Below are 19,857 nucleotides of genomic sequence, written 5' to 3'. Positions count from 1 at the left end.
GTATATCTACAACATATTGAACAAGTAATCTGCACGTCAGCAGGAGAGTATCCATTGCCTTCAGTGTAAAGTAGTGAGAATAATGTTATTCCGTGAAATTAGTGTAACACAGCAGCAACAGGTGGAGCAGGTGTTTCCATTACTATGGTAACGTAAAGAGGTGGTATGTGCAGTGATGCTGCAAGCTGTTCCAAACTGAATGTTAATCCACGTTCTCGAAACGGGATGTAAGAAAACAGTGACCTCTATGGGACAGGATGTAGCTCTAGTCTCTTGTCTGGTCCCCATCCTCAATCCCCCATCCTCAATCCCCAATCCTCAATCCCCGATCCTCAATCCCCAATCCTTGATCCCCGAGTTAGGTTTAGGGTTAAGGTTAGGGTTAGGATTAGAGATAGGGTTAGAATGAGGGTTTTGAGGACAGAAAGTTGATGTGAAGAAATGGAACGAAAGCCACTGATGTAAACGTGTCTGTGACAGGAACTCTACGTTTGTGGGTTTGGATAAAAATAAATCAATCAAGTTTTATTTATAAAGCATTTATTAACAGCAACACATGTTTCAAAGCACTTTAACAGACAGAAAAACCCAACTGAACCCTCCAGAACAAGCATAAGCAACAGCAGTGGGGGAAAAAACATCCCACATTGAGGAATAAACTCCGGGCAGGACTTAGACTCTTTTGGGCGGCCATCCGCCTTGACCTGTTGGGTGGAAAGAAATAAAAGGAAGACAAGGACAGGGTAAGAGACAGAGAGAGAGTGGCAGATAGGCCAAATAGAGTCAGTGTCGTCATGGTTATAGTTAGATGATTTGATGCAGGCACAGAGGTGGGGATGGGAAAGTCAGGCTGCGTTCACCGACTCCTGGGTTGTTATCTTCTATACATGTTCACCATCATGCAGTTGGTAAATTCAAGGCACAATTACAGCTGCATGGATGACTGTATGATGGCACGGAGGAAGAAAGTGAGATTAGGGGAGCAGATCTACAGTGGACGGGCGGATGAGGGGTGAACCTGAGAAGAACCTGTGAGGACAGAGACTCCAGGAAGAAGTCGAGTTAGCAAGGTGTGAATGGAGACGAGGAGAGAAAAGTAGGAGAGGAGGAGGAGGAAAGGAGAGGGTCAGAGAGAAAAAGGACTTTACAAGAGTCACTGCGGAACAAATGACAAATGGAACGGTTCCAATACTGTTAGATGGAGACTGAACATATGTCAAGAATTAAGATTAAGAACATTCAAAGTGACCACACTCACAGTTTGATGAACACTTCTTCCCTCTCATTTACTTTATCCTTTCTTATACTTCCTCCCTCTCTCTCTCTCTCTCTCTCTCTCTCTCTCTCTCTCTCTCTCTCTCTCTCTCTCTCTCTTTCTCTCTCTCTCTCTCTCTCTCTCTCTCTCTCTCTCTCTCTCTCTCTCTCTCTCTCTCTCTCTCTCTCTCTCTCTCTCTCCATTTCCTGCTATTTTCTCCTGTGTCATGTTCTGCATTGTGTGTGTGTGTGTGTGTGTGTGAGAACACGTTAGTGCTGGCGTGATGTACATCCGTCTGCGTGTGGATTGATGGGTTTCAGATGACGCTCTGCAGCGGTTGCAGTTTTTTGCCAGTATTTGGTTGGTCGCTGGGCAGATGGTGACCTGCAGATGAACTTGTCTTTCTGCTCATTTGTTCAGCTGCCTCTAATTTTCCCTCCTCCTTTATATTAGTCAGATGGGGCTTTTGCAGTGCAACACCATAATATGGCCACTAGAGGGTGCAGCAGACCAGGTTTTGGTGCAGGGAACCCGAAGGTGAAGGTCGCTGAAGGAAGCTGTGAATGTGATTGAACGTAAATCGTAAATTAAAAAATATATATATATATTGTGTAGAACAGGATATTAAAGCTTCATTTAAACCTTTATTCGCATTAGGAAATTAAAATTTTATAACACAACTTAGAAAATGCATTTATCCCCAATATTCCTTATTCAATTTTTTTCCGCTTTGTCACATATTTCTTAGTCTTGAAATGTAACCAGATGAAAGTACTCGATTATTTCATTTACTGTCTTACTAATTTAGCTCTCTTGACACTACACACTAATTTAAAAAAGATTTCTGCAAAAAAAATACACAAAATATGTTGTATTCATATGGTAATGTATGCTGCGTAAGAAGCGTTGACACAATTACAAAAAAATTATGATATATATATATATATATATATATATATATATATATATATATATATATATATATATATATATATATATATATATATATATATATATATATATATAATCAATAGATTTTATATCTGTGGGCTAAACAACATTAAGATGATGTGTGTGAGTCTGTGGTCAGTATTTTTGACAGTCTTACATTATAAAAGCGATATGTGAGAATGTAGTTGATGTGTTAATTCAAAACAGAACCTATAACCGACACGTCTGTAGCAGCCTGTCCCTTCGATCCGCTGCGTTCTTCCGTTTCCTACATCTGCGTTCAAGCTGAAGTGGGAACGTCTGCCAGTGTCGGCGTGCGCCCATCACCGCGTGGCGTGTTTGTGACTGTGTGTTTTACGCAGGGCCAGAAACTACGGCCTCCCTATTTCTCTCTCTTCAGCTCTTATGAATCGATGATCATGTGGTGTAAGGGAGATAGATGGCCCCCAGCACCATCTTGTCTCCTCTAATTGTAAAATATTAGTTACATTAGACTCTGGCCCATGATTAATGGAACTTATTTGGAGGGTGCGTTCTCTCTCACACACACACACACACATACTTTCTTCTCCCTTTCGTCCTTTCTCCCTCTTGGTTACCAGGAGGCTCCAAAGTCTCCTCCTAAAAGAATTGAGTGATTCAAGTTAAAGCAGACAAAAAAGCGAGGGAGAGCAAATTAGAAAATACAGGACGGAAAGAAGAGGAGGGAGGATAGGGAGATGAATTAAGGAAGGGAGATAAGAAAGAGGGGAGAGCTTATGAAAGGGGTAAATAACAGGTCTACTGGGAGAGGTTTTAAAAAGTTGTGCTATCGGTTGGACGCGATGGGATTTAAACTGCTTACTGGACAATTAGATTATTAGATTATTCTCTGTGCAGGATCACAGTCCAAAACATGCAAAACATGATCAAGAGTTTATCATATTAACAAGCTGATCCCTGTGAAAAAGGGATATTTTTGTCCGGTGCTAAATGTCATCCACTTCAGAAAGGAGGAGCTAAGTTCAGAACAGGGTTTCTGCAGGAGAACGAAAGCTCCTGCCTGAGCTGTTATCTCCTCTCCTCCTGTTTTTTGGTAAAAGTGGATGCATGTCCTTGAGGAGCACCTGGTCGGGGCAACATGACACACACACACACACACACACACACAAAACACACACAAACACACAGTGTTGATAACCCTTCCTCAGCTGCAGCTCGTCTCACTTCCACCTGCTACCGGAATACAATGTCATCATTGTTCAGACATTTGAAATATAAAGAGACCTGCTTTTCCACCACACAGCTGCAATTGTTCTTATGTGCTTTTATTTATTTTTTATTTTGTTTTGCTTGTGGTTTCCACAAATCGCAGTTTAAAATTTTTATTGGTACGATTTTTTTTTAACGGATGAAGAGGAGAGAACATAAACGGATTTTTGTTGCTTTGAATCTGATTCAGTTCCGAAACCAAGCAATTCTATTTTTTTCTTAATAGTTTGCTCTTGTTCGTCTAAACAAAAAAAAGATTAATCAGCATGTAATTTTCATGTGCGTCGTATGCAAAACAAACCTGAGCGTTATTCACACAGCAATAGGATATGTAATAAGAGATTAAAAAAATACATATATAGTACATTTAAAAAGTGCATTTGGAGAGGTGAACAGAAAAAGAATTGACTCCCATTTCTCAAATGACTGTAAAATGTTCCAGTTTGTGTTGGAGATCATTTTCAGAGGAAAGCAACAAAAACACATCATCTGCATAGAGACGAAACGCAAAAACGGAGTTTCTATTGACATCAGCTGCAGCCCATCAAAAATCACAAACAGCCCCCCCCCCTTGCAGTATTTTAGTCAACTCTAGAAAATGTGTTTTTAAAAACACTTCTTTCTGATATTTTACTCTCGTATGCCTGAATGCTCAGCTTTAACTGGAGCGATGATGGATCCGCTGGGATGAACTTTGTTCCTTTTTATTTACTGTTGGCTTCACTCAGTGGAAACGCAACCGTTTTTGAGCTGCAAGAGAAGAGAGTACAGCATTTAGTTTCATTACCCAGTTCTCCCCAACCGCTCAGACCTTCCTGGGACCCTAAAAGGGGCATTAGATTAAATCATCAGGGGTGCAATAACCCAAACCCACCCTCCTTTGAGAGTCTCCGAAGCAAAAACTTGTGAGTGTCTCTGTCTGTTTTTTGGGGACCGCTTTCTAACTTCAAGACGTTGTCGCTGTGTGTTGAGGGTCAAAGGAAGTTCACGGTGATGAATGCCGCCGAGCGGCCGAAGCTCTTTGTGACAGAATGTGAGTGAGAAGCAGGTGGCCGACAAATCAATCAACCCCCACTCCCCCCTCCATTGTTTCTCTTTTTTTTTGCTCTTTATTGCTGAGAGACATGGATGAGAGCTTAGACACACACACGCACACACACACACACACACACACACACACACACACACACACACACACACACACACACACACACACACTATATATATATATATATATATATATATATATATATATGTACACACACTCTAACAGAAGCAGTTGGGCATCCATTATCTGTGAGCAGTGACAGGTCAGCAGCAGATTGTGCCGTCCTCAGTTCAGCAGAGACCCTGACTGAAGAAAAATAAGATGAGGTTGAGTACATTGTTAACTCTCTCTCTCTCACACACACACACACACACACACACACACACACACACACACGGAAAGATACACACACACAAAAATGCTGGGAAGTCCCCCTTCAAGATCATGAGTAATGATTGAGTGAAGAACAGGATAAGTATTGAATGAGTGAGTGAATGAACAGATGTGTGTGTGTGTGTGTGTGTGTGTGTGTGTGTGTGTGTGTGTGTGTGTGTGTGTGTGTGTGTGTGTGTGTGTGTGTGTGAGCCAAACTTTGAGATGAATAAGAAATAGAACGAGATGAAGAGAGAAGAGGAAGCTGCTATTCTGGGTTCTTATTAACAGGTCCTACTGGTGGAGCAATTAATAATCTAGTTCAGTGTTTAACATGGGACCTGGCCCCCGGTGGCCACATTTTAGCTGGCTTTGATGCTGAAAGAGCTCCTTCCCCCTAAACCCCTCTCTCCCCCCGTAGTTCCTCTCCTCTCCTTAAGTGCCTCCCATGGCGTTATCTGCGTATTGGTTTTCTCTAGTTAAGCTCCAAAACATACCAAATCACTATTCCCCAAACTTCAGGCCAATTTTCAATCAACACGACGGTTTCGTTGAGGGAAATGCTCTTAATTCATCAGAGGGAATCTAGAGAAGGGAAATTAAAAAAAAAAAAAAATCCCTTCAGGCTGTTTGAAGTGATGTAAATGTATTTATTTTTGGAAGATTGTGTGTGAGTGGTTTTAACAAAAAAAACCCAAAAAACCCCACAAATATATGAGAAAGAAATGACAGACACAGTCGTCACCATTTATGATCCACACGTTTTTATGTATGTGTGTGTGTGTCTGTGTGTGTGTGTGTGTGAGGTAGAGGGTGTTGCTGCAGTTTGCTGAGTAATCTGGGAGCCACAGCATGCATGCAGGTTATTGGACAGATGGTTTAGCACATTTAATTGCTTACACCTTCTGTGTTTCTCCGTTTCTCTGCCTGCAAACTCAACTTCACGCTAACTTCCTTAAATAGGAACATTTTAGCCTCCACTTGGATTTCATTGTATTTTTTTAATGTGCATCTTTCATATAAAAGCATCCTATCTGTGTGAGGCAGGGATGTGTGTGTGCATCGTTGTGCGTACAGAACATGTGGAACGCTGATGAGTGTCATGAATTCAGAACTCCTGCACCAATCCACACAGATCCTCAGGTTGCTCCTTTTTATTCTGTTACTCTCTCTCTTATACACCTACACACACACACACGCACACACACGCACACACGCACACACACACCCACACACAATCACAGTGCATATATTTGCACATATTCATCATTACACACACTACAGAAGCATGAATACATCTAATAACACATGAAAGCATCTATTAATGTGTGCATATGCATAGCTCTCTCTCTCTCTCTAACACACATACACACACACACACACACACACACACACACACATAAACACACACACACACACACACACACACACACACACACACACACACACACACACACACACACACACACACACACACACACACACACAGACCAGGAACAGTGTGTTGGCATCCGACCAACAGCTTCCATCCTTAAATGCCATTTGATGCCAGCATTGCCATCTGTTGCCATCTTAAGATAGCTCTCCTCACACAGGCGAAGGCGAGGCAACACTTTTCCAAGAACTGTGCTGTACTTTTTCACATATGGCCACAAAACATTTGATTGAAAGAGTTTTTAGGATGATATTTGTTTTTTTGGTTCTCTCTTGTCCTTTCTGTTACCTCTTGCTCAAGCCGACAAAAGAAAGAAAGAAAAAAAAAAAGAAAAACTGTTATAGTTCAAGAATATATTGAGAAGTTAAGGTTCCCCAGATTGAACTGTGAATAATAATAATTAACATATCCGAATGGAAGAGCAGATTGTTACTGTCATTATTATTATTATTATTATTATTATTATTATTATTATTATTATTATTATTATTATTATTATTATTATTATTAATAATATTATTATTAATATTATTAGTATTATTAATGTTGTTGTTGTTGTCATTACTATTAATAATAATAATAATAGTAACAATAACATGAAATTGGATGCTGCATATTATTATCATTATATTATTATTACAAAAATAATAATAATAATAATAATAATAATAATAATAATAATAATAATAACAACAATAATAATAATAATAACATAATAAAAATAAGAATAAGACTAGGAATAAGAATAATAATATTTGTGGAAGAAGAAAAACAGAGATGATAGAAAACATGGACGAAAAGTGGCAAGGCAGATGGAATGTAGAGACCCTACTATAGTTTTACTTCCGGATGCATACGTGTGTGTGTGTGTGTGTGTGTGTGTGTGTGTGTGTGTGTGTGTGTGTGTGTGTGTGTGTGTGTGTTTGTGTGTGTGTTTGATGGTAGAATTGAAACAATTTACAGCAGACTAAGGGGGTGTGTGTGGCAGGTGACACATGAGCCTGTTTGTGGTAGTGGTGTGATAGAGTTACACACACACACACCGTACGCACACGCACACACCCACACACACACACACACACACACACACACACACACACACACACACACACACACACACACACACACACACACACACACATACACACACTGTATACACCTCCACCCGCTGCATCCTCTCCTCCTGCCCTCCTCTTCACTTCCTCTCCCCCTGTTCCTCTGATCTCCATGCAGAAGGCCTTAGGGGGTTAATTAACAGGCTTAGATAATGCCACACTAATGAAAACAAGACCACTGCTTCTCCCTGCAATCTCTCTCTCTCTCTCTTTCTCTCTCTCTCTCTTTCTCTCTCTCTCTCTCTCTCTCTCTCTCTCTCTCTCTCTCTGCCCTCCCTTTTCACTTTTTTCTTTCTGTTTGTTATTAAAACCAAACTGCTGTTGCATTAGTGCAAAAAGGACAAAACCCTGAAATAAAGAAAAGCTTAATGCGGTGCTCCGACTGGACGAGTGAAAAGCAGCTAAACAAACAGAAACCTGATGTCTTAGGGAACAGAAATCTGGATTGTATTATGGTATGATACAGTCAACATTGTGATACAACCCTGAAACACTGATTATGGAAAATAAATGAACTTTCAAGGATAATTTTTACTTTGTAAATCTAAATGTTTTCCCACTCTAAATATTTTAGTTTCATTTTTTATTTTACTACATCTTTCCATCTCCAAATACTCCTTCTAGTCTATGGAAGAAACAAAAGGTGAGTAGGAAATCAAAGCTAGCAGCAGCAAACACCCCAAACACAACTATTTCATGAGGCCTGAGACAAACAACAATGGAAGGTTATATTCTAAAGAAAATAAATTACATAAAAGAGTGCAAATCCTACATGTTTGTACAACGATTCACACAGACTGTACATCACTGCTGTTGAGCTTTGGAACATGTATTGGACATATTGGTGCCTCCAGGCTCTAAAGGCTTTCAGCCTGTGCTCCATCTACTGACCTGAGCATGAACTCTGGGACAGGGTCATGATAACCGACCAAGAGTCAGTTGACCTGCGGAGGGATGCATGAGGCCCACTCACATCCTATTGGCCAATCACCTTGCTGGAACAATGACAGCTGTTATGGTCTCTGCTTGTATCTGACCACCTGCTACCACGTGAGTGAGAAGTTCGTATGGAGGACCTGTGATGCCACCTGATGGCAGACACATCATGTAATACTGTGGGCTGACGTGTGTCCAAAATATTTGGTACCATTAAATCATAGAAGATATCTTCAAAAACTTATTTTAAATATTTTATTCATTAACTTCAAAAATTTACCCATTCCCACATTGGTGGCCATGCAAGGTGCCACCTGCTCATTAGGTTACATTCATTCACATCATCACTCACACACCAGTAGTAATACTGGGCTTCTAACTGGCAACCTCCTGATAAGTAGATGACTTCTGTTCCAACTGAGCCAGAACTACCGTTAGACAAGACCTTAGAAAGAGAAGAAACAAGATAATTTGTCAATAGAACAGTCATGTGTCATTTGCATAACAGTTGAAGCTTACATCTGCATGGTACTTCACTCAAGTGACATGTTTACATAGCAGTAAGGGTGCATGAATGACCAAGAGAACTAAAATGAGAACAGTGAGTACTACATCATATTTTATTCTTAAGTGACCGACAGGTCCTTAAGCAAGGGAATGAGGACTGAGGCAAGGAAACATGATGCAACAAGGATACAGCCTTAGATTTTAACAAAGCACATCATACCTGATCATGATGTAACCTAACCTAACCTAACTTAATTTAACATAACATAACATAACATAACATAACATAACATAGGGCGGCACGGTGGCGCAGTGGGTAGCACTGCCGCCTCACAACACGGCGGACCCGGGTTCGAGTCCCGCTCTGTGCGGAGTTCGCATGCTCTCCTCGTGTCTGCGTGGGTTCTCTCCGGGTTCTCCGGCTTCCTCCCACCTCCAAAAGCATACGCTTCAGGTTGATTGGTTGGTCCAAAATTGCCCGTAGGAGTGAGTGTGTGTGTGAGTGGTTGTATGTCTTTGTGTGTGGCTCCGCGGTGCACTGGCGTCGTGCCTGGAGTGTCCCCTGCCTCACGCCCTATGCCGCTGGGATAGGCTCCAGCTCCCCGTGACCCGCTGCGGCGGATATAGCGGTGGTCATATGACAATGAATGAATGAACATAACCTAACCTAAACTAACCTAACTTAATTTAACTTAACGTAACTTAACATAATCTAACCTAATTTAACTTAACCTAACCTAACCTAACTAAGCCTAATCTAACCTAACCTAACTTAACTTAACCTAACCTAAACTAACCTAAGTTAACTGAACTTAATGTAACGTAACATATATGTAACGTAACATAACCTAACCTGATATAACCTAACCTAAACTAAACTAATCTAACCTAACCTAAACTGACCTAACCTAATCTAACCTAACCTAACCTAACCTAACCTAACTAAGCCTAAATTAACCTAACCTAACTTAACTTAACTTAACCTAACCTAAACTAACCGAACTTAACTGAACTTAACATAACGTATATTAATGTAACATAACCTAACCTGATCTAACCTAACCTAACCTAACCTAATCTAACCTAACCTAACCTAACCTAACCTAACCTAATCTAATCTAACCTAATCTAACCTAACCTAACCTAACCTAACCTAACCTAACCTAACCTAACCTAATCTAATTTAACCTAAACTAACCTAACCTAATCTAATCTAATCTAATCTAATCTAATCTAATCTAATCTAATCTAATCTAATCTAATTTAAACTAACCTAACCTAATCTAACCTATTTAACCTAATCTAACCTAACCTAAACTAACCTAACCTAACCAACGAAATATTCCGGAGAAATAGGGTAGCTAGACCAAAGTGAGTGCTAAAAACTCCCCATGAACATGGAGCACGTAGTTCACAGATCATGTCGAGGCGGTTGTCCATCGGTCTTGACAATCATGAACAAGTGATATGTGCGTGACAGGTAACATAAAAAAACTGGAGCAAAAAGAAAAGAGGTACAAACCAATTCCTTTCACAGGATGGTGATCAGTGGAATGCCGCTGGGCCTCTGTCAGCATGTGGGTAGAAGACACGGATTCATGATGGAATCCTTGGGGGTAGGGGGTGCAGACACAGCCTCTCTTGAATTTTTAATCCATAGCCTGTGTGTCCCTAAATTGCTCAGCAGTAGTCAATTTTAATTTGGAACTTACTTCAAGTTTATGCATCTTCAACAAACTTTTTTTAAGCCACACAACACAAAACCACAATCTCCTTCTTTTCGAGCTAAACATCTCCCCGGAGATAGAACTGAGCTTGAGTTTTATTTATTTTTACATTCTATGGAGGCAAAGAGTAAGTAAGCAGGGAGAGGGGAGAAAGGGAAAAAAAATTTGTTGAGTTGTTTGGGGGCATAACTCGCGCTCTCTCTCTCTTAAGTGTAAAATGGGATGGGATATTCTGCCTCTCGGACTTAACGTAATGTAAGAGAGTGTGAAATTAAACTGCACACGAATAAAAGGGACCCTTCATTGTGTCCCGCTGACTAGCTTATCTGGAAATTCAGACAACTGGAACATCCAAAGCCTCCAAACTTGTAGCAATCCCCTTTGTGTGGCTCCAGAGCAAACAATGTAATATCAGAAAGCCGGAGAGGCCCCAAATCCTGTGTCAGATTGCCAAACACAAAGCAGCTGCCTTCGTGCATCCTGCATTGCCTCGTTGCATCCTCGCATCATGGCTGTGTGTGTGTGTGTGTGTGTGTTTTAGTGCATATGTCTTTCTTCAAACAATAAAACTAGACTGTGCACACACTCCCTCCCACTCCATGTGTATGCAGTGAGTGTTTCAAACAGATTGTTTCCTCTTTAATTCCTGGCCTTTTACCTATTGCAATGCCTTGCACCTATCCCCACGCCTCTTTTAAACCCCATATGTTAATTTGATTTAGAGCATTTCAAATTGAAAAAGAGATAAGAAAAGAAGAAGAAAGAAGATGGAGGTAATGGAAAATACACTGTTATTAATAATCTAAAGTGCCAGAGAGGGCTCAAACTTAGTCCCTTCACTCCGCCCCTCCCTCTTCCTTCCTCTCCTCATTTTGTTTTGTCCTCTCTGTCTGCCTGTGAGGGAGTGAGTGAGTGAGCTAAGTGAAGTGGGTTATGATGGCGGTGTAATCGGCATCCCTCAAAGAAACGGCTGGTGCTATTAAGGGCCATTGTGTTTGCTGCAGTGATGATCAGATTCAATCAAGGGAGAACATTCTGTGCTGAAGCTGTGGCATGGGGGGAAGATAGAGAAAAATACCTTGCGTTATCCTGCTCTGCTATTGTGTTCTGGGGATTAGACGTATGCACATTCTTTAGAGAGCACATTCGCCGTTAGATGCATATCGACGCAGGGAGATGCAAAAGTCAGTCCGATGAATTTGTGGAAGTTCTGTAACTTTGCAAAGTGAGAACAGTAAATGCTGGCTAATGTTTCGAGGATGTATTTATTACCACGCCTGGATGACACAAGCACATTTCCCTTCCTCTTTGTCCTCAACTTTTACCCAGGCTAATCTTTCTCATGTTTTTTTGCTTTATCAGGAAATGCCTAAAGGCCTGATTCTTAGAAAAGTATTCTGAGAATCAGCTGGCCACCTCTTCTTCATCTTTAAAGAACAATAGCTGAATTTCCATTGACGGGTAGCATCACATTTTCACAAAACAGACTTGAATTTATTAGAGGTACACATTTCATATTAACAAACATGAAACGTTTGAATAGCATATATTCTCTTGGTCCACGATGCACTGGCTTAGCACCCGAAGTTTCCCTCGCCTCACGCCCAAGCTAGCTGGGATAGGCTCTATCTCCCAGCGGAAGCAGATAAAAGTGGTAGAATCAGAATCAGAAAAGGTTTTATTGCCAAGTACAGTAAAAATTACTGTCGAGGAACTTGACGCGGTGTCGGTGCATTGAAAGGAGGAAGAGAATAGTAGTGAATGAGGATGAATGAATGAATGAATGAAGGATATTCTTTTGGTTTCCACAAATATTTTGGATGAAATGGACTGATTACGAGTCCAGCAGAAGGCTCTAGTGCGCATGGAGTTACTGTGTAGGTCTAACATTCAGGACAATGAATACTGACATGTTGAAAATGCATTTTCAACATTTTTACTCTAGCACAAATTGATGGTGGCAAAAAAACAAAAAGGAACCCACCAGCAGAAGAGAACATACATACAGAAACAGAACATAGAAGCTCCAACAAGAAAGGACCTGGTTTGAGTTCAGATGCTCTGAAGAGGTAGGACTTTTGGTTTGTGGGAGGAATTTGGGATGAACAGGAGAGGATGAGGTTAGACTTACCTACTTAGTTACATCAATTAGGAATGGGTGATTCAATCAGTGGTTGGAGAACTTGTTCCTGATCAGGGTTTGTATGAATGTCCTACTTTCTCTCCGCATCTCATTTCAATTCATCGACAGGTTGTCACTGAGAAAAGAGGCAATGCGCTGACAAGATGAATGAAGCAACTATTTTGAAACAAACTAGGCATCAAATTTTCATAATATTTAGTAAAGCTTCTTTTGGAAGGTGATGAATTCAGCATATTTGAAAGACATCAAACATTTATACTAAGGTTTTTGTTCTCCAGAATAGTTAGACCAAAACTACGGAGATGAGAAAGTAAGAAAGTTGTAGGTATCATATTTCAGGTTTCTTTTCAAAAGTGATCATGTACCAATTCTACTGATGCATTTCCCCACCATGGCTGGAACTGATAATAACTATGGGTAATTTATGTGTTATGTCTTAAATCAGCGAGCCACAAACACAGTTCTTCAGAGAATCTACTATCGATAGAGTCCTTGTTGCTTCAGATGAAATGGTTACACGCTTGTTCTGTTTCTATTTGCAGGCCAGAGACCATTCAAGTGCAGTTACTGCCCTTACAGCGCCTCCCAGAAAGGGAACCTGAAGACTCACGTGCTCTGTGTGCACCGTATGCCCTTCGACAATAGCCAGTACCCAGACAGACGCTTCAAACGCTCGCGTGCAGAGTGCGACCTAGCAGAGAAGAACCCCGATGATGGCGCTGGTGGCGCTGCATCGAATGAACCAATGACAGGACCAGAGGGAAGCTTTGGAAGCAGCTTGGTGTAGATGGCAGGAAAGAGTTTTGGGAACAAAATCCATGTACTGCTATGAGTTAAAACATTCAGGAGGGAGTTTCTGCCATCTGAATACCAATGCTCCCTGATGCACGTGAATATCGGTCACTCAGACTCATTTCCATCCGATCTATGCTTGTACCCAGACCAAACAACCAGACACTGATAGGAGGACAGGGCTGTAAAGGGACTACACATTGTAGACGAAAAGTAAACTTACTCTATGTGTGTAATTAGAAGTCTGTGAATATTTCCCATGAAAACAGTATTATATGTATTTGTGATCAAGTGATTCATCGCTCTTTATCTTTTTTTTTTTTTTAAATGGAGAACGGTGGATTTTTCGCAAAGAGGTAATTAAGAGATAGTTTTCAGACATATGTAGGAGGCGGTGGCGATAAAACAAGAGGGAAGCATGATGAAGTAATCCAAAATCATTAGACTCTTCTCCAAAAATAATGCTTTTATCAGAAAAATGATCCATGTAAACGATTTAGCAGAACCAGTATTGAGATGGAAGAGGAAGAGGAGCGCTCAGAAGGCACACCCCCGTCGCCACCAAGAATATAACACATCTGCCAATGCGAGTGATGAGCTGTAAGGTCAGTAGCGCCAATGGTGGTGTGTGTTTGGGATGGAAGGGGGGTGGGGGGGAGACATTGGTGCCAGCCTGACTGGAGCTGTCATCTCAGAGGAAATCAATTCAACGACGCACACACTCACACACACAATCACACAGTCCTACAGTGGTAACCCGACTCTAGATGCTACCAGTGGGGGTCAAGTTGAGTTCCATCAGCTGGCCAGGGCCCCTCCAGTCACCTCTCCCTCCAGTCTCACTCTCTCTAATACGTGGTCCATCTGTTGGAACGGCCTGGAAAATACAACACAAATCAATCAGTGTATTTAAAGCATCCATTAGATGTGGAGGCTTCCGTCATGTTGTTTTCGTGAGTGGGGATAGCCTTACAGAGGGATGGGGAGCTCATACTGATTGCCTTTACACTCTATGGTGACAGATCCATGATGGCACATCACATTGGTAAAATGTAGACTCGGGTCTTATGTTCTGGGTGTCGATGCTGTTGATACAGAACTGTCCTCTTCTTCCTCTTATTTCCCCAACACTGTCCCACCATGACATTCAGAGCAGTCATTTTTTTAGGTTAGAGGGTTGTTTTTAGACGAAAGCAATTGTACACTACTTTATCCTTTATTTCATTAACACTCTGGAACTTTGACAAAGCCCTTGACCAAGCTTTTGGGTGTTTTTTACGGAGGTCAGAGATAAATGTCAAATACACACATTTGTACATTGTATAAGGTTGTGTTTTCCCGCAAAATTGTCCTGACTGATACAGAGCAGGATCAATCTCTTCTTCTGAGAAGGTTGCTTGTTGATAGTGATACAGGAACTAGATGATCATTCTCTTGACCTGTCATGTCTTAATTATTCTCCACTTCCAGTACTTCTCTATAGTACTTGTGTTTTCAACAATCTATAATAGTACTTTTGACTAAATGGACAACATGTGACCTTAATCTTTTCAGTATGGTAGCAACCTCAGAAGAATTTAAATATCTGCCCTCCCCACCACTGCAGAAGCATCTAAGATGAGACACCTTCAAAACTTAATCAAAGTCTCATTGCTTCAGATTCAGCTTTCAAGGACCAACAGAATCTGAATATCTGAAAATCTGCATCAATATACTTTTTACATTTCTTTATTTTCTTCAAAGAAGGTATCATCCTTGTGGTGTTTTGTTTGTTTTATTCCTACACAAACCATGAAAATTTCCATCTTCTAAAAATCAATTTAAAGTGTTTCAGGGGTGAATTGATTGGATTTTACTTTGTTGTGCCAACAGCCGTCGGTTTACTACCAGATGACGAGAATAAGGAAGTGTGTTGCTTTGCTTTCTGTTGGTTCGGGGGGGGGGGGGGTGTTAGAGGATGGAGGGTGTTCATCTGTTTTTTGATAAAGAGACAAAAACAAAATCCATAGCTTTGACACACAAGTGGACAGATCTAAATTCTTATTCCCCAGAGTGAAAGTCAAAGAAGAAACAGAGGAAGACTGCTGTCACTACTTTATGAACCCTTTGGTCGTGGAGTGGCCAACAGGAAAGAAGATCTCACTGCCTTATGACTGAACATCTGGAGTATTTCCATCTACTGGGTTTCTGATGATCCTCCCTTATTTCATGAAAATGTCTACATTTTTCTGTGGATTGAGCTTTTTCACATTTTAGCAAGAACTTAACATGGGTAAAAAAAAAAAGTTCCATTTTATTTGTTGGCACCAGTACCTTAGCTTCTTGAAACAAAGCATGTAAAGCAGTATTGTTTCATCACCGTCTTCAGATGAGGATTTCTTTTTGACATTTGTTGTGACTCGTATTCTTTGACCATCCCTGATAGTAATTCACCCCCCCCCCCACTTCTCTAATCCCATAATAATCCATTCCATTGTCCGCATGCTGTTTGATCTCTCTTCAAGCTACCTATTGAAGTAGCACATACAGTTTGTTCAATTATAATCACTGGTGCTAAAAGTGAAAGGAAGAAACAATGACCATTTATTTCAGGCTGCAGTGGATTCTGTAACAGTCTCAGTTCAAGCTGTCCACATTCCTTAAATGAAGATTTGTAAAGCGTATTGGAGAAGTAAGGAGATGGATTCAAACTATAAATGGATAAAACAACAACAACAGTATCTTTGTATTTAAGATACATATACCTGATTGTTATTTATTAATGTGAATCTGATTTTAAAAAAAAGACACCTTTTATGAAAGAGGTCAATCATGGAGTACTTTCTGTGGTCTTAACATCCAGGTGCACTTTGAACAGTAAGATCAAGTGTTTTTCTGCAATAAAATCTCTGAGAAACAGTGTCTTTCCATCTGTATCCTTTTGCACCTTTCAGATCAATAGGTCCTCTGAAGAAGATGAATCATTCTGACCGTGAAAAGACTGCAGGCACCAGGACCTGTAATGTTTCAGTCCAATCAAAGGGGATTAATCATTTCATTCTAAAGTTTGAGAAAAAAACCATTGCTTGTATTGATGTTGGGAATTAAATCAAATCTATATTTGGTTTTGAAATAAAGAAATATGACATATTTGTTGTAATTATGGTGTGTTTGTCAAAAAGTGATTGTTAAATAAATTGGATTTGTCAAATGATAGGGATATCACTATACCTGCATGGCTCCAGCTGGGTTTGGAGTTGGTCTTATATTATTTTTGTGAGTTCCAAAATGTGGGTAAATCCTGGACAAGTGACTCAAAATGCCGTCAAAGGGAGTCACCGTGATAGGCCAAATCCTATAACATCACAAAAGATCTAAACAGATGCACAAACCACAGAGCATCCTGGACAACATATTATAGGAAGAACAGAAAAGAAACATGTACACAAATACCAAAACCACGAACTTGCAGTTAAAAACTGCTTCTAATGGTGAAGTGAAGATTTCTTTTGTTGAGAGAATTCACAGTGATTGCAATTATTGCATTCTACAACAATCTAATCTTAAGTAAAGCCTGGAAATCTTTCATGAAAGCATCACAAACAGCTGATGGTGTACCCAGACGGTGTGATTATAGTAGTAGGGGATTTCTACCTTGCTGCTTTCATATAGATCACGCCTAAATTTCATAATAAATTTAGATTTTTGTCCCCATATTCAAGAAAATAAGGTCATGTCTCCATAACTCTGATCCCATCTTACACACCATGGATCTACAAAAACACCACTGACTGTTGGAATGTATTAGATCGGTCTGAACACATCAATGCTACAATGCTGCTAGCCTGTTCTAACACAGACTGGGATTTCTTTTCAGATTGAACGGATCTTCAGGGATATGTTGGCTCATTTCCTGGACACGTAAATGTTTGTACAGAAAAGTATACAGTGATACCTCTACTTACGAATGTCTCTACTTACGAAATTTTCTACTTCTGAAATTTCTCAGCAGGAAAATATTACCTCTACTTACAAAATAAATTTTGACTTACGTAATGTAAAAATACAGTATCGGCTGATACTCGAATCTCCTACAGGTTCCTGAATGCAACATTCTCATAGCTGCTGTGCCATTGGCTATTACCTATTACATATCTTCCTGGCATCCCATTGGCTAAGAGGGATGCCACTCCACCTCTGTGTGGAGCTAGAACGGTGCTTATGAAGTGTCTCGGCATTCGGCACTCGACCCATGAGGTAGTCTGACAGTTTTGCGCAAATATAATAACTTTTTGACTACGTATTCGCTATGGACCCCAAGAAAGTGACGGAGAAAAGAGAAAAAGAAAGATGAAGGAAGGAGTGTTTTTGTCTGTACAAACAAAGCAAAAGATAATAGAAAAGTATGAAAAAGGGATGCGTTTGGTTGATCTCACCAAAGAATATGACCAAAATCTACAATCGACACGTTAGTAAAACAAAAGGAAGTTTAAGGAGTTTAAGGCATGGCGTGGATGATTGGAGAAGTTCAAAAGGAGGACTGGAATTTACTCTGTTGTACGGCATGGTGAGGTTGGAGCGCATGAACCATGAACCAAACCATTTTTATTCTTTACTCTATTCTTTGTTTTTTACATTATGCACAACTCTCATTTATTGAGTAATAATCTAATCGTAACATGTATTTCTTACATGTTTTCATGCATTTTTATGCTCTATAAAACATTTATGTCAGAATTTTTGTGGGCTTGGAACGGATTAGGGCATTTGCATGGAAAACGCGTCTCCACTTACGTAATTTTCTACTTACATAATTTCTTCCGAAACCAATTAATTTCGTAAGTAGAGGTACCGCTGTACATGAGAAACACAAAAAGGATATTAATTTGTCGTCTTCAAGATGAGACTATCGCACTAGTCTTGTCTTCAGCTGCTTCTCCGTTGTACAGGTATAGTGGGTTATGGTGCAACCTATCTTAGCTGACTTGGCAAGAGGTGGGGTCCACTCTGAACGAGTCGCCAGCTCATCTCAGGCCACACACAACCATTCGCCCTCGTATGAAGACCTACAGACACCTAAGGTTTGACTAATTTTCCTAAGTAAATTAGTAATAAATGGTTAAGACAAATCTATTTTTAGCTTAAAAACACAAAAAAATATTTTTAATATTGTATAGAAAAAAAATCTTACAAAAAACTTACAATTATGCAATGTTTATGAATGCCCAATAAAAAAATTTAAAAATTTAAAAAATACAGGAATTATTATTATCTATAAATTGAGTAGAATGACATAAACGTGTCATCTTTTTTTCTGTGTTTTTATAAACCTACGTATAATTGAGAATGACGTAACGTGAAACAACGTAAATGGAGATATACCTGTATTTTAACATCACAATAAGCATAAAAAAATCTGTAACAAGACACAGCAATGATAAATACTAAAAAGCCATACAGGCTCCTCAAATTTGTTACCCAGGCCCCTAACTGTTGTCCATCCATTTTCCATTCACTTTCAACCACTTTATCAGCTGTGGTGGGTCACGGTGAATTTAAAAAAAACATTTCATGAATGCTTTGATTTATGAACTGATTTTTAAACTTGATGTCACTTTTTAAATGATTCTTCCTTCTGGTGCTGCTCATTCACTTGTTTGTTCAGTTTTAATAGTGTTGGAGAGACAATGAGTCAGACTTCATTGAATATTAATACAGAGACAGTATAGATTATTGTGGTATTGTTACCACTTCCCCTCTACTGCAGTCAGTATTGTGTTTGTAATGCAGTGTATGATAAAAACGTGATGCAGAGACACAAAATGTTCTACATTTTCATCTCTGTACACAAATTGATAGGTAATATTTATCTGATTATCTGAAGAGAGACATACATTTTTTCTTGTATTTGTTATTTTTCAGTTGTTATTCAATAGCTGACTCCTCTCTCTAGAATAAACTGTGATTTATATAATTCTTCAACAAAAACATAAAAGATGATAAAGAGACTTTACTGTTAAATGGTGACTTAAAACAATAATCCAAATATGAAGATGAATATTTGCTGTACGTAATTTAACGGGTTTCATTTTTTGTAAAATCCTGTCATACTTTTCAAAAGCAGTGAAAGCTTGCATAAAGTGTTTTGCAACTGAAGGTCTGAGGAGCAATGTAAATGCAAAGAGATGGAAAGTGAGAAAAAAAACAAAAAACAGCAATGAAAGGACAAAAAGGGGGGGAAGCAAACCAGCATCTGAATTTGAAATGTCCCCAGGATGAGCGCTTTTTACTGTTAATGGAGAAATAGAGTGCGTGGCATATTTAATGGGTTTTGTTTTTATTGTAC

General features: G+C 39.7%; 1 protein-coding gene across 4 annotated transcripts in view; it reads left to right on the top strand.

Annotated features, from left to right (window-relative positions):
- znf536 (zinc finger protein 536) overlaps positions 1 to 15,308 on the top strand; it is a 214,369-nt gene extending 199,061 nt beyond the window's left edge. For all 4 annotated transcript variants that reach the window (XM_068310868.1, XM_068310862.1, XM_068310876.1 and 1 more), the window contains one exon: positions 13,283 to 15,308. In XM_068310868.1, the coding sequence (XP_068166969.1) occupies positions 13,283 to 13,527 (245 nt within the window). In that variant the 3' untranslated portion in view covers positions 13,528 to 15,308. The remainder of the gene's footprint in view (positions 1 to 13,282) is intronic.
- Positions 15,309 to 19,857: the final 4,549 nt, after the last annotated feature.

The sequence above is a fragment of the Antennarius striatus genome, chromosome 1 (genome assembly GCF_040054535.1).
Source record: "Antennarius striatus isolate MH-2024 chromosome 1, ASM4005453v1, whole genome shotgun sequence".
In the NCBI taxonomy this organism is placed as follows: Eukaryota; Metazoa; Chordata; class Actinopteri; order Lophiiformes; family Antennariidae; genus Antennarius; species Antennarius striatus.
This window is presented reverse-complemented; position numbering and strand designations above follow the sequence as displayed.